Genomic DNA, 22381 nt, shown 5'->3' on the forward strand with positions numbered 1-22381 from the left:
ATGCTCAAACAACATAACATGTTTAGCAGATTCTAAACAACTGCTACATTAGATTGTTTAATTCTATTTTTTCTTTGTTGTTAAGGACATTAAGTGTTACCGGTATTATGTGTGGATAGGCTCCAGTTGCAACACTAGACTCCAAATGAAGCCTGGGTGGATGCAATTTAATATGTAAAAGACTGCCTTGATTCTTACATAAGATTAAACTAATAATACTAGAAGAAAAATATTAACCTCTATCAGTTTCCTTAATAGGAATAAAACTTGTTTCTCTTGTGCTAAGACCAGACTCTGAGTAGGAGAAAGTGCTACCAAGTGTTACCAGCTCTACTTCACCTGCAAGAAAACTGTGTGTGCTTTTCATTTATACAGCCATACTAACATTTATCTGATTACAGCTATCTGGTTAAGCTGTGGTAGGCATCCTTTGAGGGAATTACATTAAGATCGGTCACACAAAACCCAAGAAGCAGAATTCATGCTGACAGATGTGCCTCTCTGAGAAAACAAAGAGCACAATCTCCAAAGTGAGCAACAGGGTAAGCCCCTATTGATACGGGAATGCCACTCCAGGATAAGTCTGCTTGGAAAAATCTGCCTTTCTTTGGACAAGTTAGTTTAGACAAGTTAGAAAAGCCTTTCTACTCCTCACCTGAACATAACAAATCAAACTGCCACCTTAAAGCAAGAGCAGCCTTGGACAGACTGCACATGAGCACACTATACTGAGTTGCCTCCACACTTGACCACCCAAGCAGTGTTAAGGTCACTCAGACATTACTCAGGCGATCAGCCCATCAGGAAGGCACCTACAAATGGCACTGCTAAAATAGAGGGGAGCAGACAGATGTGGTGTTGCACATCACAAGAGAAGCACTGAGTGAAGAACCACCCATGTTTTGATTGTGGTAAATATATACTTACAGATTATCAAAAGCATAAACTCTATGTTTTGGCACTTAATTCTATACACAACTCCTAAAATTATCTAGATGAGGCTGGTATATAGGGCAGAAAATAATAGGCTTTGTTCTGCGTTTCCACACTGTAAAGATGAGACATTGTTTAAAGGGATGTAGCTACCTTTTGGCTACCACAGATTACTCTAGATTCCCCATTAGGATGCTTGCTGTCTTGCGGCGTATAATTTCAGTGCAGTAACAACAGTATTTCCCATACTTCAAATGAGAAATCCAGTGAATTGGAATGTTTCATTCTGCTGATGGATTCCAGAGGCAGCTTCTCTGTAAATTGTTTGTTTGTTTGTTTTTGTTTAATTTACCATAGCAGAATCTAGATTGATTTAAAGTTTTCAGGCAAACACAGAAGAGAGCTCTAGTGAAATCTAGCCCCTCTTTCAAGTAATATCATCAAGAATCACACTGCCAAATCATGCACCATCTGGGGGGAAAAGGATGCATCTTCATCTAGCTGCTTCGCTCAGCAGTACACACTGGTGCAAACCCCTGGATATGTAGCTGCACCCTCATGACTACAAATGAGGGCATCCCAGTCTCATCCACTTAGAGGATTAGTCATTCATACTGTTGCTGGTTTAGACAAGAGATGTGTCTTCTCCCTGTGACTTCTTCCTCCTCCCTATGACTAGCCTTCCCCAAAATCACTGCATTTATTGGGGGTGTGAGCTTGATTTGGCACACAGAACAGATCCTTGTGTTTCCATTGGCTTATAGGAACAGTCTTCTACCTTTGGCAATCTGCTCTCCTGTTCTAACGTTAACCCCTGCTAAGAAATTTATGGCACCTAAAAGCACCCAAGAATAGTGCTTGGATTGTGTCAGCACCACACCCTTGGTCACTAGGTTTAAAGATTGCCATATAAATAACTTCTGAAACCACATAAAAGCACACTATCATGCTATTTTGAAGGTTACTCAATCTGTATGTTTCTGAGGAGGTGAATCCTTTGACCACTGGCAGACAGTTTACTCCAGTGCCCCTATAAAGGACAGTAGGTTTTGGCTATATATAACAAGGGACAACAATGATGAAGTTAAAAGAAAGTGCCACGTCTCTTAACTTTCAGTTCCCTTATTCCCACCATCTCATGAAAGAGCAATTGAACAGCAGCAGAAAACTGAAATAACTGTCTGTACTAAAACTAGGCTGACTCCCAGCCACCTTCATCTCTTTCAGGGGTGCTCATGAGAAGTGTCAGACAAAGGTCATTTAGATCCAGCCCCTATCTACCAAGCAAGGAAAGCAGAGGTGCAGCATGTCTTGCCTGCTGCTTGGCTTTGTTCTGGGTTTTCTGCTGCTGGGCAGGAGCATGATTTCCCACGGAACTTGTTTCTCACAGTGACACAGAGAAGAGAAGCTCCTGTCAGGGCAGAGCTCATGGCTGTGCTCACACAGGGGCTCCCCGGGGACCTGCCAGTGAATGTGCTGCTTCCGCAGGGCAATAACTTGAAAACTCTTCCCTTTTAGCACTCTCTGCTAAATGGACTTCAGTCCTTAAGTGATAAGGGATTTATATGCCATCCAATGTAAAATCTTTGCCAGCTGAAAATTAAGCAATCAAGAATTTTTCAAAACAGAAGACAGTTCACACAATTCTTGAAGATGTGGACCAAGGTGATCTGTTAAAAATACACATCGCCATTACGTACAGCAGGGTGGAACTCGACTTTTAAATATAACCACTAATAACAGTTCCACCAGATGCAGCGCATAACAACGTACAATGCAGATCACACCAATGGGTGCCAGGCTTCCCTCTTGAAAATGCCTGAGACTTCATGCAGACAGTGATGAAACATCCAGAAAGCAAGCCTAATTTGTTCTGTCCCATCTGATGGCCCTTACAGCTGTCAAATCTCCTCTGACTGATCCTGTGCCATCACCAGACATGTCTGTGGAGCATGCTGCCCTGACCTCTCCGTGTGAACACAGCTTTAGGTGCAGGGCTGGGATATCTGCTCCAAGGGAGGGGACAGCATACAAGCAGGGAGTCAGCCATCAAAGAAACTAACTCCACTAACTCCCACAAGCAATTGCAAAAACAAACAGCTGCAATCGCTACAGCTGCATTGAAAGCTAGCCTCTGAAAGGAAAACAAAAGACTCCTCCACGCTCTGTGGAAACTCACAAGAAAGTCTGACAAAGTTATCAGCCCTCAAAAGAAGGTGTTAGTATGCCTAGGCCATCTACTGTATCGTGTCCTTCTGCTTTAAACAATACACTGGATGCAGGATTGTGAAACAGAAAACCAAACTAGCGCAACATCAGTTGTGGTTGCCTGATGGAAGAGGAACCAAAGGACTAAGACTGCTACCAAACCACAAAGACAATTTCCACTTGCATTACATTCAGCAGCTGCAGATGTCTGCAGCTCACCTACGGGGCTGAGGCTCCCACTTTTGTATTGCTCCATGTTAAAAAAATGTACCACACCAAGCAGAAAGGCCGCGTCCACCAGCACTTGCCCAGGAGGTAGAACGTGGGGACACAGGAAATATATTTTATTGCAATGCTAACTAATCAAAGCACTTCCACGGACTACTCGTCCTCCAACACCCCCACCTCCCAAACAGTACCTGTGGGATCATTCTCATGTTTTAGCTCATCATTGCTCACAGTAGTTCAAGTCAGATTATTTTGGGACAGACATGCTGATATATGAATCTGAAGGACTTCTCCAGAATTGTGGGTTTTTATTTCATTTTAGCAGATATTTGTAGCCTTGTGCCTAAAGCAAACAGGAAGCTGCATGAGATAAAACGAGACCATCCAGGCAAAAGGGCCCTCCACTGAGGAATTTTTGGATTTTAAAGAAAGAGATAAACAAGCAATTAGTACATGGTAAGAAAATCGCTTGCAAAATCCTTCTACTCAGCAAATCAGTTGCTTCTAAGAATTACCTCTGCTGTTCAGAAAGAAAGGCAAAGCTTTTCTCCTTTTTCAGAAAAAATGGAAACTCTCCTAACTACTCAGCAATGCACTGAAGGGGACCACTCAAAGATCGCTTTATTTTCTTTTAAAATGTTTTAGCGATGAAATATTCAAGCAACTCTGAGCTAAACTCCAACACAGCAGCAGTAGGGAAGGTGCATAAAGAAAAAGCCCTGAGGCAAACCCAGATCAGCTTTCGCTGGACTTCATTTTAAGCTCCTGGTGATACTTGCTGGCTTCTCCACATTTTTCTACAGAGCTCAGAGCAGTGGCCATACCGAAGTCAGGCTAGCTAAATGAGGGACAAATGCAGGACAGAGGGGCCATTTCAGTGCTCTAGGAAAAGCCCATGCTTCCAGCTCCTTCTCTTCATAACTTTAGAGCCTGAAGATTGATCACAGCTGTGCCCTAAATAAAAAGAAGGTAAAGAAACCACCACGACAAGCTTTCTATCTGCTGGGGTCTAACTGTTCTGCAAACCACAAGAGGAGAAAAAGAGCAGAGATTTCTCTGTCCCTGGTATCTTCCAGAAGATGCAAGCAACTATGTATGAGCCCATTTATTCGCCCTCCAAAATAATGAGCATTCAGTTCCCTTAGGCATCCAGTGACACCACAAGCATTTTACTGGTATTAGTGTACTTGCTGTAGTACTGTCATCCAAACCCTGATATTGTAATTGTGCTCATTATCTATGAGAATACGTAGCTATGAACCTACTGCAAATTTGTTGATTTCACAGTATTTTCAGGACATATTTTTCTGGAAACAAGCACTCACTCATTATATTTTTTGTTGTCTGTCCTATTGTTTTTAATTGCATTTATTAGCGAAGGCCTATTCAAGTTTCTCCAGCTTGAATCCCTTTAATAATGCAGCATCAGTAGGTAAGCTACAGGTGTGGGGAAAGTAACATGGCCTCTGCAGGACAGTTTTCACTCCCTGTTACTTTAATCCACTTTTTGTGGAGCTCATGTGCAAAGCTGGCTGAGCACTTTGCAAAGCCTGCAGTGTTGAGATGCCATATGAGTCTCTTGGGTTGTTGAGTCCCATGCTCCGCTGCACAAGATATCATCCTGGCTACAATCCAGCCACCTTCCCCTCTTATTGATACTGCTTTCATGTGAATTTTTCTCTCTTCCCTCCTGACCCATGGCTGGAGAAGCTTGCATCAGTATCTATCGAGTATCAGTGAACCATGGGGTTTTATAAACGCAAACTGTGTGTGCCTGGGGAAAGGAATGAATGAGAATGAGGAGAAGCAGTATTGCTGGACTCCTCTTACCCTTCCCAAACAGGAGAGTTTTGCTCCAGTAAGCTATAAACAGTGTTATTCTCTCAGATGGTACTGGATCTCATGTTTTCTCTGTGGGCCAGGGGAGCTCACTTGAGATTAAAACTGCAACTGTTGAAATCCATCTTTTTGATGCTCACTGGCTTTGATGTGTTCTATGTTTGTGCAATTATGGCAGCATGTTACTGCAGTTACGGCTGTATGTTTCATTTATAAAAGAAACAAACAAACAAAGAAACAAACAAACCAACAAAGGCACCTGTAACTGATCCACAGCCTGGATGTTCCTCATATCGTCTTTCTTATTCTGCACGACAGAGTAAGTCCCATATTCGTAAGGGTTACTTTGGGCAGAAGTTCAGGGTTGGTGGGAGAGGGCTGAATGCAGAGATCTCCCAAGGTTCAGTTGTGGCTCTAAAACCCTGCTGATAGCTGTGAAGTCTGACCTTGAATGTTACTGCAATGCAAGCGTTTTTGAGTGAACAATTCAGATGTTCAGAGTAGATGGAGTAGTGCAAAGGCAAGAGCAAACTCACCAATAAGTAAGGAAATGAGATGTTTTGCTAATTGCAGTAGACATTGCCAGGAGGCTTTAGGATAAGCAGTGAGATAGATACAGGGGTCACCATATGAGCACTGTCCATGAGCACAGAGAAAGGGAGAGGCAGAGGTAGCAGTGCCTGGAAGAGCACTGCGTATCACTGCAACATGTAAAAGTTCATGGATGCAACTTAAAACTCAATCTTTTCCAGAGAAATGTTGTGCTGAGATGCGTCAGCCAGGTGCAAAGAGACAACCCCAAGAGCTGTTTTACGGCAAAAGACAGCCATGTGTAACTTGCCACCTCTCCATCCTTATCTCTACCTGTCCTTTCTCAATGTATCCAGGGTTGGTCAATGGGCTGTACACATCTCTTCAACGGTAGGAACACCTACTGGGTCAGACTCAGCTATACTAACTGTTATACTAAGGGAAATTCAGAAAGCTAGCTTATGGTGACATCACACTTCTAGCGCATATACTCATCTCGCAAGTCAATGAATTTTTCGTCACCTGTATTATTTGTACTTTAAGTATTCACATTTAAGCTTTCACAAAGAGTGTATTGATAATGAGCAATCCAAGAAGAACCCACATCTCTGGCACTCATGAAATGATATTATTTTGTACCTGGCCATGAGAGCTATTGAATGGCATCAGATTTTTTCATTCTGGCTGTGAGGGTTCACTGGGCACGACTAGGCTTACAGTGCATTGTATGGTATTGTTCTACCTGTGAGTCTGTAATCGGAGTAGTTCTTATTGAACACGGCTGGATTTAAAGTGCTGCATTGCCTCTGTGTGTCTGTTACTTAGTGTGGAATTGTCTATGACTGAGAATCTAAGCCCAGCCACCACCAGCCCCTTTGATATCTGAAGGAAGATTTGCCTTACTCTTAACATGAGAACATCATAGAGATGTCTTTATCAGCTCTTGAGGGCTCTGAATGCTAAGCAAGTCCTGGAGCCAGAAGACACTAACACAAAGAGGGTAGCTGTGGTCACAGCAATAAGGGGTCTCCTGGAAAACCCTCATACCAAGGGCACAAACTGCCATATGCATACAGCACCCTTTAATCAAAAAGGACTTAACACAAGGCCTCCATCTAAATTAAAGAACAATTCATACATGAACTGAGCTGCTGAATCATTAATAATTCCAGATATTTCTCTTACTGATACCTCTCATGTCAGTTCATCAAGTTTCCAAACCTACTGCTAGCCTAACAACTCTCTTCAGAGGTCTTTAAAAAACTGGCAATGTGCCTGGTGTTTCCAAGAATTTTGTTTTATCTTTCTGAGGCATGACAAATAGAGGTGTTTAAACACTAAAAATTACACCACCCACCTTCCAAGTATGTGGACTTTTCTTGGGTTTTTTTGAAAGTGGTCAGTCTGCGTCACAGAAGTAGAGGATATGGTTTCAGGACATGGTAACAAACATCTCTAACTATCACAGATTTCTGCACATACACAAGTACACTATAATACACCGCTGCAAAATGCAGCCTTCAAAATTGCATACCTGCAGACATTTAGGCAATTCAATCAGACTACTAGAGCTGTGCACTGCAGTGACACTAATTTCTATTAAAAAAATCCAACTTAACTCCTTACAACAGTTACCAGAAGCTTTATGGTTGGGCTGGCATTATTATTTGTTGTGCTTTCTGCTTTCTTACATGCATCCGAGGAGATGCTCTGTGAAACTGCTGCATCCGTTGGACATTTATCTCTTCCGTTTGAAAGCAGCTGCAGCAGAAAGAGGCAGTGAACTGAAATTTCAAATGAAAAGGATGTCAAGCTTCTCAAACACAGCCTCTAGCAAGTATAATATTTTCTTTGTTATTTTGGAGAAAATCCGCACTTAACAGTGCAATATGCCATGAAGACATCCCTTAAGTGACACTTTGCAAGATCCCGTGTACTGTAGGAGTTAAGGGTAATTCTTGAAAGCCTGTGGATGCAGGAGACCACTCTGCAAACTTTGGGGAGAAAGGTGAATTGTTTTAAAGTGAAGTCCATAAAGTACAAAGCTTATGAATACTTTGTGGTCAAGTCCAGGTTTGAAATCTGGTTCGTGTTCCTGCTAAGATTTCAACAGTACTCATGGAGAAATCCTTGTGTTTATACAAATGTAGAACTTCTGCTTTGGCTAGCTCTCTCAACTAATTTTAAATGCAGGAGATTTTGGAATTTGAGGCACTGTTGTATGCACTGTATCCTAGAAAATTGCTACATCTGTGGCTGTACATCCCTCCCAATGGTAAATATTCAAAGAAGTGCAAAATTTCTGTACAATCTACTTTTTCAGTTACTGATGATCGATGAAGTCTTGGACTTAGGAACTGGAAGTACAAGACAACTACCAAAAAAAAAAAAAAAAAAAAAGGTCTTTTTGATGTTGAGTTTCCTAGAGCACTGAGGAGAGGTTATAGCCTTGGAAAGTCATGTATCCTCTGCACCTTCAACCAGAGGATGTGTCTCAGCCCTGCTTGGTTTCTGTGAGCTCCCACGGATGCAGAGGGAGCTACTCAAGGAAAGAAACTCAACCCTTAGACCTCCCGGATCTCAGCAGCAATAATAAATTGACCTGTGCCTGGCCAGCGGCCAAAGACAGCAAGCTCTTTTGCATCCTAGTGTCTCCCTTTCTTGGATCAGCACCGACAGGGAAGCTGGGAAGCAAATGGCTGCCTACCCAGCAGGCAAAGTACTCAATACTCCTCCTGTTGAGGTACTTCTCTCCTGTCAGAGAGATAAATCAATCAGAAGACTAAATGGTGAACTGGCAGGGTAAAAATGAAACAGATGGGCCTTGTCATTTCACAACCTGGATCCAATAATTCAGAAAAAAAAATATTCTTCTTTCTAAGGGTAAATATCTACACACTGGATACTTATGTCTCTGGTAGTGGTTTGCAGAAAAATGGCTACACTTTGCTTTCTGGAAATAGGCCTGGAGTTGCTTTTCTATGCCATGCCCCAAGCCAGGACAGTCTGGCAGCCCAGCCTAGCTCAGAGTCATGTGAGATGGGGCCACTGGTGCTCCAGGACAGGGTGGTCTCTACTGTGAAGTCCCCAGAACATCCTTTGACAGCTCAGGCTCCCATGAATTATCCAGGCAGTTAGGCTGGCTGCCAGAGGTGTTGCTCCTGCCTGCCAGTCAAACAGGGACAAGACCACACAGAGAAAGTTATAAATAAAGAGAGTGGAGAGATAGGAACAGAGGAAAAGGAGAGGCAGGAGGGTGAAGAAGCAAAATATAAAAAAAGAAAACCTCATGGGAAACAGCATCAATCAGTACTGTGTTCTCTGGAACATGCTTAAAAGTTTGTATTTCTGGAGCTCATATGTCTTTATCCCCACCTCTCACCCTACTTGCTGTGGCAAGACCAGTGTACCTGAAAGCCTTCTGCTTTATAACAGGACTACACATGGAGAGTGCAGTACTCAGGCATTTGATGGGTGAATTGCCTGAAAGTTCATCTAAAGAATGCTACATTACTTATTTCAAGCTAAGTACTTTGCTTGGTTTGTTTACTTGAATTGATCCCTCCACCCCATAGAGTGAACCAAGCCAAGCTTTCCTGCTGGAAAGACAGAAACCCACATAACTCGTTTTGTGCAGAACTCTGGCTCAGATCAGATGCAGATCACCCTCAAAAAAGGACCATTTTCAGTCTTCATGGTTTAAAGGGGCATTACAATCTATTAACCAATATGCATTCACTTTACCTTTTTTTTTGTGTATGTGTGTGTGACAACAATAGGAAAGAAGTTAAACTACAACATACTCTGATATTACTCTTTCCTTGTTGAAGGAGGGTAAATACAAAATGCAACTGGAAGGCCAAGTGTGTTCACAAGCCTGAGTTGAAGCAGGCTGCAAGCGATGATCCTGGGCACCCAGCACCCTTACAGCTATGGCCACAATGTGGCATCTGTCCAGTTTTCAATTTTAGTCTGTTTAAACAAAGACAGTGGCAACCATTCTACAACACCACAATAGCTTTATGCATTTTTTTTAACTCTCTATATACTGAGCTTTTGTTTAGAAATTTCATCTCTAAATTATTCCCTATACCTCTATTGAAAAGTGGAAAATGAGCATCTTAAAGCAACATAAAACAAGGAAAGATGAGAATTATCAATGCCATATGTCAGAACAAGTTCTTTCTGAGGTTATATCAATACCAGAAGATATAAAACAGCTCCCTCAAGACTGCTTTTAGAAGAACAAGGAAGGTACTGAATCCAGGGGAGCTTGGCAGCTTTTCCTCCTTTTAACAGCTAAATCCGCTCCCTTTTCTTCAGGAGGTGACTTCTTTCATGAAGGAAGATATTTCAAAAATCTTAACTGTTCTTGCATATCTATGGTTATATTAACAAACTTGTAATCAGATACCAAGTACTTTATTAAAACAGAAAGATCCAGGCAGATAGCTCTTACTCAAACACAAAAAAATGCAACAGAATCACTCTCTCACTCCTCTCAAACATGTCTCAACCTTTTTACTTTACGGTAACCTCACAGGCTTTTAACACCAACATCAAGAAATTAATTACTTCAACCTCTGCAACACACAAGAAGCTACTCTCCTAACAGCAGCATGTGGCCACCCCCATGGCAGATATGTCTGGGGCAGTTTTACAGACCAAGTTCTCACTCTCCCAGCCACAAAACTTTATATCACCCTATCCACAAACTTCAAAGTACTCAGCCCTGTTCAAATTCCTCCTGTTTGCTGGTGGGTTTGGAAACCAAGGATTTTCACTTACAGGAACTCCCTTTGCTCCAGTAAGTCACTAAACAGCGCAGAGTGATGGACAACACCAGAGCATGCAAATTTACTGATTTACAAATTATGCCACAGCTTCGGAAGTCTCATGACCTTCCACTCAAGCTCCGAGCCCTTGCTGTTCTCTAGGCATTGACAGGAAAGGATATGCGTCCAGCAGTGGACCTGTCATGTTACACAAGCAGTACACTTGGACATAATATAAGCACTTTTCCATATGGATCCAGGAAAATGAACTTCAGAGACATTTTCTTACACGGAGGAAAGTAGAAGTAACGTAATCCCCAACGAGGATTACAGAAAGGATGGGGATCTGCTGTTGCTGCTTCCACCTTTAAAGAAGGGTATCAAATGTGTAAGTCTGTGAGAGAAACTTACAGTGGACTGGCTGGGGGGAAAAAATAAACACAACAACAAAAACACCAAAAAAACCACCAAAAAAACCAACTAAAAAGATCTTTGAAAGAAAAAAAAAAAAAAAGTAAAAGCAGTCCATCAGTGAGCTCAGTGACAGCATCCCATGAGTATGAAACATGAAAATAAGAAGCTGTTCTGCTAACACCAGAACTCAGAATCATACTTTCCTTTCACAATCAGATCCTAAATACATTTTTTTTTTAAAATGTAGAAACTAAGCCTTTTTGAGGAACATTCTTTTCATGCTGAGGCTAGAAGGATGGAAACATGGCTGCTGTCTGAAAGCTATCAATCACTGCTGACCACTTCCCACTGCACTGACTGATTACCTCAGATGTCTCAGCAAGTTTTGCCATCAGCAATAACTCTGTGATTTGATGTTAAGAGCCATAGTTTCATTGAAACTATAAAGGCAAAAATAATTTGATATTGAAGATTGTTATTCTTCTGTTTTCATGTATTATCCCAGAAAAAAACAACCCAGAATACTTAATCACACTGCTCATGTGCAATGAAGCAATGCAGAAGGAGCACCACTGTTTCTTTTGCACAAAACAGTCTGTTGTTGCCAGTGCTTTTCACTGGTGGAAACAAGCAATAGTTCAGTGCCTTACTGAATGCAGTTTTGCAATGAGACAAGTTAACAGCTGGCATTTTTGTTCGCATCATTTCTGAAGCTGAGGTCTTGGTGTAAATTTGACTTAACACTTCAGTAGTGGTTGCTGAAACACTGGAAAGACAAATGGTATCACAAAGGTGAAAACAGAAGCCAGTGGCTGGACATGGACCTTACCCTGTATCTTCAGACTGCAAACGCTTTCCTTTAAGAGTTGCTAAGGATGTATTAGTTTTAGCCGAGGGGGCAAGAAATATAATCTGGAAAGTCAGTGAACAAAATAAGCAAAACATTTAGAAGCAAATTCTCCATGCAACTATGTACTTTCAAGAGGACAAAAATATTATGTCTTGAGCAGCCATTTTGCAAAAGCATTATTGTTGCCTCTACTAAAGAAAGGACAAGTTCCCTTCTCCTCTTCCAAAAAATTAAAAATTCTCAAATTTTAGAGATCAGTAGGACTCAGTCATGTTCTGGCATTTTACAGTAAGCCTTCTTGTACATGCTGATTTTCAAAACTTCTTGGTAACAATTTCTGCCCTGGGTATTCAGCAAAGTTTACCAATGCCTCTGTTTTAGAGCAAAAGCCCACAAAACATTCCCATCTGCATTTTGGAGAAGTGCAGGCTGATGAGTACTCACTCATGGATGTAGCACTGCTCAGTGGAATCTGATCTCAGAGCAAGATAGGTTACCAATTAATTTTGATTTGGTGTGGATTTTCAGTAAGTGTATGTGGCTCCTTGATCAGTAAATCCAAGTGAAAATCTTGGATTCTATTTTTCAAGGTCAAGGTGTGATTTCCAAATCCTATTATTACATGAAAGGAAAATAAAAATCAGTTCTCAGGGCCTGTTGAGAAATAGACCTACTTTTGCCACTGCAACTAATTTTTAGAGGCTTCTTGGTAAAAGAACAAAACATATGCAACCAAAAGGAATTAATTTTTGTTTATATATTTTTTTTTTTTAAATCAAAAGGTGAAGTGCAAGATCTACTATCCCTTTCAGGCCATTTTTGGAAAAGTGAAGAGTGCTTTCAGCTGCCCTTTAAATTTATTTTTCCCCTGAAAAGGTAATAAATTATACTGAAGTCAGGGGAAAGACTTTTATTAAACAAGGCCTCATTTTCATCATACTTAAAGGAATGTATTTACTAGAGACATTTTTCTCTCCCAAGAATAAAATAAAATAAAACTACATTCCTGTCTTGGGAAATGATGTAAGGTCCTCAAAGTGCATTTTCAAAGGATCCTGAATGAAAATTAATAGTTCTTATTCTTAACCGAAGGGGTAAAGTAGGACAAAACGTTTAAATGGATTCCCCAGCGTGAAGCATTGAATGCCATAGGGATATCTGGAATACTTTAGAGAAAAGACAGTCACCAGGGATGTATCAGCTTTAACTGTGGATGCAATAAAATTAAGTGAGAGAGTTGGTGAAGAAATTAAGCAAAACACTCAGAATGAGACTTTCAACACATCCAGCCATACTCTGGGTTCAGAGAGAGTTGCCTGGATATAAGGCACCAGTAACTTCTGCTTCATCAAGTGGAGCTTGCATGGGCTTGTTTCAGAAAAGAAAGCTACTTATGAAGTTTATCATACAAACAAACTGACCACACTGTAATTTCCAGACTCTGTGCTTCCTTGTTATTTTTCCTTTCAGCATCCTCACCAACCAACCAGTAACAGGAAAACATTTGGTTTGGGACTACTAGAAAAAATTCAAGAAAATCCACCAGAATTCATTTGCAGGACTATAAATAATAAAAATCATCAGTGACTGAGATTTTGAGACAGAGCACACGTAGTACTGCTTTTACTAGCAGCATGAAATATAACAAGCAATCAAGAAACATCTTACAAAGGGTGTTAAATTTAAAACACACTGCAATCACTGCATAATTACGTACATATTGTACACAGATTCTTGGCAAGTTTTCATGCCCCCATTATTTTAACCGGAAAAAGAAAAGCTGACTGACTTTTAATAATTCTTTATGAAAATTTTTCTTCCTGTTAGAAAACAGCGCTAGACCTGTATAATATAGTGAACAAGATGTATTTATCAAGATAATAGAATACAGACATTTATATTTACAAACATAAAAATATTACACGTTATGAATCACTGACTAAAAGTTAAAGTTCTTGTTATTAAATCCGAATAATTTCAGATCAAATCTGAATTAAACCTTCTAACAAATATATGCAATAATATGAAGACTTTCCTTCCCCTTCATCTACTGGCAAGCTGAAAGTACACTGTTACTTAAGTCAATACTAAAATGTCATAAAGATGCATGGGGAAATTAAAAAAACCCAACAACAAAACCAGAAAGATAATACATAATACAGAATAAGTGGAAATGGCAAGGCCTGGAAACCACGGACTCCCTAAACTGCATCTTATTTCCTGCAAGAAAGCTTTTGAGGAGCAATCAGAACTACTCCTAAGGTCAAGTGAGAAGAGAAGAGGAAGAAGAGGGAGAAAGAAGAGAGAGTCAAAGTCATCCCAAATCCAGTCAGATAGATAAGATGTGCTGTAAATAATAATTTCAATCAAGATTTCACTTTTTCATGCAAATATTTGATGATGGAGCTTGAAAGTAGTGCTGTCACACTGTATTTCTGAAGGTGTGTATTACAAACCTTCACTCTCCAAACAATGTTATAAGATTTTATCCTTTAAACTCTTTGAGTGCTCCATTTAGACTACAGCCATCAGCAACAGTTTCCCAGTTTACTTGACTGTATGGTTAAATTCACTGTTTATGCACATTTAAAATATACTTATCTAAAAACACTGGGACTGCACATAACTGCAACCTGTGTGTTAGAACAGAAAGTCATTGATGCTCAGACTTGCATTGCCTGCTCCAGTTACAGAGTTTATTGCCTTGTTTTTCCGTCAGGATTAAATCAATACACAAGTGACATTTCTGTGATGCAAGGGTCAGGCCGGGTTGGTGACTCTGAACTCACCCCCTGTGCAGACCACAGGGTAACACAGTATTTATGGCTTCACACTGCACCACTTCCAGAGAAGAAGCTGTGAGAAATGCTGCTCTCATCTGAACTCTTGCCTGATGTTACTGCCCAGCCCAACTCTCCATGGAAAATATAATAATTACAAGGAAAAGCACCTGACTGGATGCTGCTGTTCTCCCTGTGAGGCCACTGATGGAAGGACATCCCCAAGATAAGACAACATCCTCAATTTCTCATCTCAGGAAAAATGCTGCTGCAAAGCTCATGTCTCTCAACAGCAGCAGGACTCCTCAAGGAGGAGGTAAATATCTGAAGTTCTTCTTACAGTCATTGGGCTTAGAGTTAAACCCTGGCTTCTCCAGAAGCTCATCTTATAAGCTACATTGAGCTAAGAGGGCTGATGTTTCCTTTGGCCCACAGGAATAACATTCCACAGGCAGGGAAGGTCTGTCAAAGTTTGAGTGGTACCATAACCAAGGTCAGTCTAGACATGATCATCTTCATCTCAATCCAGGAACCACAGCCTTGTTAACTGATGAAATATATTTCATATTGTTTAAGCCTTCAAGCCAACAAAGATAATCCATTCCAGTTAATTACCTGATGCTGCACAAGGGATATGGAAATAAAGACATGCCTTTGTCAGGGCACCATGTGTTTCAGTCAGGTTGTAGCACTATTTCATAGTCTTCCTCTAGTCTACTGATAATCAAGTGCTTTTACTGCATGAGAAAAAAAAGGGAGTGAAGATGCAGACTGCATGTCAAAACAACCACTCTGAAAGGTTAGAGTTATCAATAATGCACTTTATTTGCTTCAATGGTATAGCTACAGCATATATGAATACTTGTGCATTAACAGTTTTTTGCTGCTTTCCAACCCCATTTGGTACCTAGATGTGAAAGAAAAGCTAGAAAAGTACAAAAATAAGTATTATGCAATTCACAACTGCAGCAGAGAGGGCAGGAAAAAAAAGCTGTTGCTGGGCTGTTCTACCCTTCCAGATGTTTATACTGAACTTCCAGATCTTTTTCTTACATTTATTTCTTTGTTATAATAAGTAAGATCTTTAAACACAGTGAGACTCCGTTAAATCAGAAGTTATACAAAAAGAACCTTCACCCTTTTTATCTGTGCCAACATTCCCAATCTTACAGAGTAAAACCACATTCCTGCAAACAAAGTGGATGATTCTACAGGCAGGAAAGTCGTGTCTTCTTACTTCCCAGGAATATAAAGGGTAAACAACTATGAACTCATTGTTTGGTCTCCCTATATCCTGGGGGCTAGTTGTGGCTCTTGGCTCAAAAGGCATGCCTACTTTTGGCCAAAAAATATTGAGAACTCACCCAACATAGAAGGCTAATCATCAAGATTAGTAAAATACAACTAAGAAGTGGTGTTCGTATTGTGCTTATTTGAAATTCAGTTATAAATGCCCAGTATCACAATCTCATAGTATAAATTCTAAATAAAGAGGAATGCCCGAAGATTAATATGGAGGTATATGGCAGAGATATCCATGCTGTAAAAACAAGAGGTGAAAAATTAGAACAGATATTTAATCAGCTTTTAGGTAGAAGAAATACGGGCTGACTTTCCAACGGTAACACTCTAAGCCAGTACTTCTCTACAAATACAGGTACGCACCTGAAAATACCAGAAAGACCCTAGCCAAACCTGCAACTCGCCCAGACAAATGCTTTCAGAGTCTAATTATGATCCCTAGCAGAAAAGCAGTTTAGCTTTGTCTTTAAATGTAACATGAGAAAAAGTGGAGAAAAGAAGAGAGGATGCCAAGTTTCAGCTGATGTATCTGCTCAGTTTCTGCCTGTTCCCTGATTGTTCATTTAAACGGAACACATGGTGGTGGTGAAAGGCAAAGTGTCACTGAACTGCAAGCCAAACCAGACATGATTTTATGGCTATGTGCAGTACACAGATCAGTCCTTCCTTAGTTCCAATGCAAAGGAAAGGCATGGTTTAGAGAAAGAGCTTTATGTTCCTAGTTACTTTTGAAAGATTTCAAAGCAGCCTTGTTAAAAGAAAAAAGGGGCTCAGCTATGAAATCACTTCCTTCTGTTTAAACTATTTTACTCAAGAAAAAACACAAGAGGGCATGAAAAAAAAAAAATCTGTTCTCTGCTTTTGACTTGTTCCTAGGATTCAGCATCCCACCCGCTCTGTGGGATGACGCAGTGTGCCAGATCCCGACCGCTCCAGTCAGTGCGTCAAGCAGCCATAGCCCTCCCCACACAATCACCCTCTTGTCAGAGGCAGCTGGCACCCTCCCCGCACATGCTGACAGCATCACTGCCTAGAGGACTGCACCCCTTTGGGCCAGCTCTTCTCCTCTTGGAGCAAGGCAGCAAGGCACGAGGAGGGCAGGCTGTGTTAAGCAGCTAACAAACAAGAAGCTCTTGTGTTACTCCCTCCCCCTCCTGCCCACCAAACACAGCGAGAATGTGGACAGGCAAAAAGATGCTCTTCTGCTTGCAGCAGCAGCACAGCTTTGCCTGGGAGTACAGCCAACAGGACAACTCCAAGCCACCCGTTTATGGAAGTTTAAAAGTCAAGTGAACAGTTCACTGCTGCCCAATTCACTGTGGGGTTACTTACGGCTGAGCAGCAGTTTAACAAAGATTCTAAGATGAGGAACAGTTTGCCTCCCTAGGCCAATGCTCACAGGTTTACCCAGAGCCTCAGTGCTGTTTTCCTTCCAATCCCAGGGCACCCTCCCTCTCCCCCAAAATGAATTGTCCTCTCATGATTAAAGCAGGCTGACACAAACCAGTTCCCTTCCCCAGTCAACTGTGGGATGGGAGAGGAGGGAGAGAGATCTTCAGATCTGCTTTCTTTCCCATCTTCACTGCCTGCAAGAACTTGGCTTCTGCCTCAAATCAATGTATTGAGTAATGTATTATTACTCTGATCTGCAACATTAGGAAAGGCAGGGGCTCTTTTCCTCCATGTTTTTCAGGTTCACTGATATAGAAAAAGACAGATAACATGAGATAAATGTTCAGCAAATGGCTCCATCCAGTCTAAGACACTCAGCTTTTCTGCCCTTCCCAAAGCTCCAGGAGACAAACTTACAGCACTACCTTTTCAACAAGGCACTAGAGAAGTATGACGCTTGAAATTACATCCTCTGTCTAAGAAAATTTTAAGCCAGACTTACAAGTAGACTGCAAACAGTGACAGACCACCAGCACACCTACCTGATTAAGATAGTGACCACACTGTTTGCTTGAGAGATATCTGCTGATATCTGAGATGTGTGTTGCCTAGAAGCGCTTTGAAGTGACGCTTAGCTTTCCTTCTTTAGAACCACAAAACAATCCTCCCCTGGAGTGCAAATTCAGCAGTAGGGTTTGGTACTCCCCAGCTGATGGGAACTAATGGACATTTCTCATGTTGCACCTAGCAGTCTGGTAACACCTTGATACACAAATATTTAACTCCCCAAAAGTCTCTGGTTACTCAAAGCCTACTTCTTGACTTCAGTCTAGTCTTTATTTATTTATTTCTTAAATTAAAAGAATTTACACAACAAACCCACAGCTGTTTCCCAACATCTTTATCTTGCAACTGTGCCTCAAAGGTGGTAAGCAGGTGAAAGCATTGCTGCTTCTTTACACTACAGGCCTATGACTCTAGCTCTCCTCTAAAAAATTACATTGCTTAGGAAAAAAAAAAAACCAAACTGAACCCAAACCCTTTGCAAAATAATACCAAGGTAGGAGCTGCAAAAATGATGAAGAGTGTCACAACCTACAAGTGCCTTTGTTTCCTTTAAACAGATTTAATAAAATAGTAAGTTACTGTTTTCTATGAATGGGATTTTTTGCAGATTAGAAGAGATGCTTAAGTACAGTGTATGCAAAACACTGAATAAAGTGCAGCAGTAACAAGAAATAAGATCCTATTTGAATTTTGAAGAAAGCTTCAACATGTGCCACTTGCACAGTCCCGAAAAATCTCACCTTAATGAGGAATCAGAGGTTTTACAATGAGGAAACAGAGGTATTACTGAACTACATCTGCAGCTAAACTGAACTCACCTTCACTTTAGCTAATGCCCCTTAACCCCTGGAGCTGCTTCACTCTTTCTAGAACAACACCTGAAAATAACACACTTATAAGGGGGAAAAAAGGGTCACTTTATGTTCCTTGTACACCACTACTGTTGTGGCCACAGCGGGTGGCCTGTATGTCCTCCCTCTGATCTCTTCTCACAGGAGAAGGAAGGACAATGTGATCACCACCTATCCTTCCTGCTGCATACACATACCTCTAGTACAATACATGCTTGGGATTAGCTGCCATTTGCTATTTATTCAATGACTGTTTATTCCTACAACTCCGCAGTGCATTGGTAGAAGCGCCTACTATTTTCCACCCACTTTTTTTCAGTTGTTGTTTTTGGGGTCTTTTGCCTTTTTATTTTTTTTTTAAGGTCTTTCACCTCATAGGAAATACTACACTGCTGTATGAACAATTATGTCTTCAGGAAGGAAAATAGAGAACTGTTTCCTAAAAGAGGACTGCAAAACCCAATTTTTCTTTGTATTCTTAACCTTATCTTGCCTCCTGCCATGAAAATCAGGGAGATAGGAAGGGACAGATTTTTGAACCACCAGGAAATCAGGAGAGGTTTTACCAACCGCTACAGTCTCCCTTGCAAAACTCATGGAAGTTCTTTACATGAAGGGAAGAGCAGGACACAGAGGAACACATCTAACCAATGGCTTAACAGGTTAGTTAACCGCACAATCCATATTCTGGTTAAAAAGAAAATGACTAGGTCAGAGTGCAACATGTAAATTCTTAACCTAACAAGTGAGTTGACACAGTGACTCACACCAAATCTCTGCAACCAATCTGCCATGTTTGTGATAGAAAGCACAAGCTGCATCATAAACCTGTGGGAACCATAATGTCAAGGAGCAAAATGGGGCTCAGAGTTTTGGGCTTTGTGGACTGCATAACAATTGCATTTATGGACTACTGGAGCAACCATCTGATGCAACACGGTACTGGGATACCTTAAAGACCCGTGTACTGTACTGGAAGACCTAGTAGGCGAGAACAAGTATTGGGACAATGAGAAAACCTGCACCAGCCTTGCTGCCTTCAGCTCACTATCATCTTCAGCAACAAAGAAACAGAACAAACACCAAAGAAGATCACCAGGGAATTGTACATTTAGGCTGTGCTTCTGCATAAGGGAACTGGGAGCCCCAGACAAAAACCCAAGTAGAACTATTCACAAAATGACAAGAACTTCCTGAATCTAAAGTGTGTTATATTATTTCCCCCATGCCAAGCTCTGAAGCTTAGGCACCTCCTGAACAATGTGCTGAAGCACACTGGTATCTCACATGCTACTTTCTTGTATTAGCAAATGGTCAGGTACTGATATGTGCCAAACACTATTGGACTGAGTACATGCAGTCCTGCTTAACACTCAATCTTTCTGTGAATAGCCTGTAGCCCCTCACTGCTCTCCACATACTGGAACATTACATGAATACACACAACACCTTTCAGGTGGCAAAAAGGAGACAACAGGTCCTTCCGTGGAATACTGAGCTTTCCCTGTACTATTTTAAGTTTGAAGCCATCTGGCATCTTCAAAGACAAAAGGACAAACACTGCATATAATAGGTTGCTACAAAAGGTTTTAAACGTGTTGCTGCAAAAACCCAACATATTACATCTGGATTTTCACCAGTTTCATGTTATAGGACTGAGTGACCATGTTACATCAACTTCTATAAATAAGGCTTATAGTCCCAGTGGTCATAGTAGTGAATTCTGATGTTGTTATTGTCTGCACCTCTTCTAGTGTCTTCCAGATTCTGCTGACCCCCAGGAGCTGACCTGAATGCATTACTGAAATCCCCCAGGATTACTGCCCCCCAGGAGCTGACCTGACATGCATTACTGAAATCACCTGATAAGAAACAGAGCAGGAAGAACAGGGTGGGCAAAGTTAGCACTTACCAAGTACAATGACCACAGTCTTCAGGAGGCTCATCATGGTGTCCCGATTCCTGCGGGGTCCAGAACTGTGTCTGGACATTCTCATAGTCCTTTGGCGAACATACCCAAAGATGTGGGCATATAGGACCACCATGACCACAAAAGTGACCAGGTTGAAAATAGCCCAGAAGACCAGGTAAGAGTCACTATAGAGCGGTGCCATGTTGGAGCAGTGAGTGATATCACAAATACAGTTCCATCCGACACTTGGTATGGCACCCATGACGATGGCCATAGTCCAGATAACGACAATTACAACGACCACTCGGCGGTTGCTCATCCGAGTATGTAGCTGCATTCGGAAAACTGTAATGTGCCGCTCAATAGCAATGGCCAACAAATTGGCTACAGAGGCTGTCAGACTGGTGTCAATGAGGCCCTGACGGAGAAGCCAGGTGCTTACAGTCAGTCTTCTAGTGTTGGGTCCTGTGTTGAACATTAAGTAAAAGTAGGCCAGCCCTGCAAAAAAGTCCGCAGCAGCTAAGTTGGCCATTAAGTAATAAATAGGAAAGTGGAATCTGCGATTGACATAAATAGCCACCATAACCAAGAGGTTGGCCAGCATTATGAAGATGCAGACGGTAATCCCCAGTCCCATTACAAGCTTGCTGACAGTGTTCCATTCAGTGGCTAGATATTTTCCACTTCGGTTATAAAAGAAGGCAATGGTTTCATTGTAGTAGCATTGTGGTTCACTCATGGCTGTGGACTGAAAGAAGAGGGAAAAAAAAAAAAAAGAGAGAGAAAATAAAACCAGAATGACATCAGAACTGAAAACATGTGATTGCCTTCATGGATGAGACATACACAAAGAGTGGGGAGGGGACAGGAAAGGAACACGATTCAGAACAAATTTATTTTTCAGACCAAATGGCATTCCACAACGCACAAACAATTGCTCTGAGGAAACTAGTAACAGCAACCAGATTAGAAACAACCAGAAACAGTTTCATCTGCTCTGGGAGCCAGCATGATTTCTGATGTAGTTGTAAGTTGCATTGAAAATGAGCTTCTGGCCAAGCAGACCTGCTGAGAGATTCCGTTAAAGGGGAAGGCATGCAATTAATAATGAAGAAGAATTAACTCTGCTAGGCACCTTATTTATGTTATCAGTGCACAAAAATGTTGTGTTACTGTAGTGGAAGACTAGCTCTTCAAAGAGAAGGAAATGTGCATTACATTTCTGAGCAGGTTTTAATTAATTCCATTTTCCATCATGGGTATTCCTTCTTTTCCAGTCTTAAAATGTGGGAAGAACACCCTAAATTAAGATTGTCAGTATGCTCCAAGACTCTGAATTACCAGGGATGACATATGTCTGTAAAAAGTGCTTTTATAAACAATAAAGGAAGCATGACGTAGCATTTCTATGAGCACCAGCCACATTTCTAGAAATGATTTGAAATACACAATGCTTTTAAATATAACTCACCAGAACTGACTTAGTCCAATCTGAAACAGGAGTGAGCCAAGAAATAAGAAAAGTAATATTTGGCTTAACTAGTGTAAAAAGCATCCAACCTTATTTCCTGCATTAAATATTGTCATGGCTATGTCAGAGAACACATGATTAATTTTCTTTGCAGAGTACTCCACAGAGGACAGCTAGGGGGGCAACAAACGAGCCCATATTCACCCAGAATGTAGAAGTTTTGGATAAAATTATTAGCTTATAAGAAAATGACTAATGAGTTTCCTTTCTCAGCTCCATTCAATTACTCAAGGTGCAATTCCCAAAAGGCAAACCATAAGAAAAGAAA

At 41.1% G+C, this 22381-nt stretch overlaps 1 protein-coding gene across 5 annotated transcripts in view; it reads right to left on the bottom strand.

Moving 5' to 3' along the window:
- LPAR1 (lysophosphatidic acid receptor 1) overlaps window positions 1-22381 on the bottom strand; it is an 84958-nt gene that overhangs the window by 25691 nt on the left and 36886 nt on the right. For all 5 annotated transcript variants that reach the window (XM_040090457.2, XM_040090460.2, XM_040090458.2 and 2 more), the window contains one exon: window positions 20583-21330. In XM_040090457.2, coding sequence (XP_039946391.1) covers window positions 20583-21330 — 748 coding nt within the window. The remainder of the gene's footprint in view (window positions 1-20582; window positions 21331-22381) is intronic.

The sequence above is a fragment of the Hirundo rustica genome, chromosome Z (assembly GCF_015227805.2).
Source record: "Hirundo rustica isolate bHirRus1 chromosome Z, bHirRus1.pri.v3, whole genome shotgun sequence".
NCBI classification, from domain to species: Eukaryota; Metazoa; Chordata; class Aves; order Passeriformes; family Hirundinidae; genus Hirundo; species Hirundo rustica.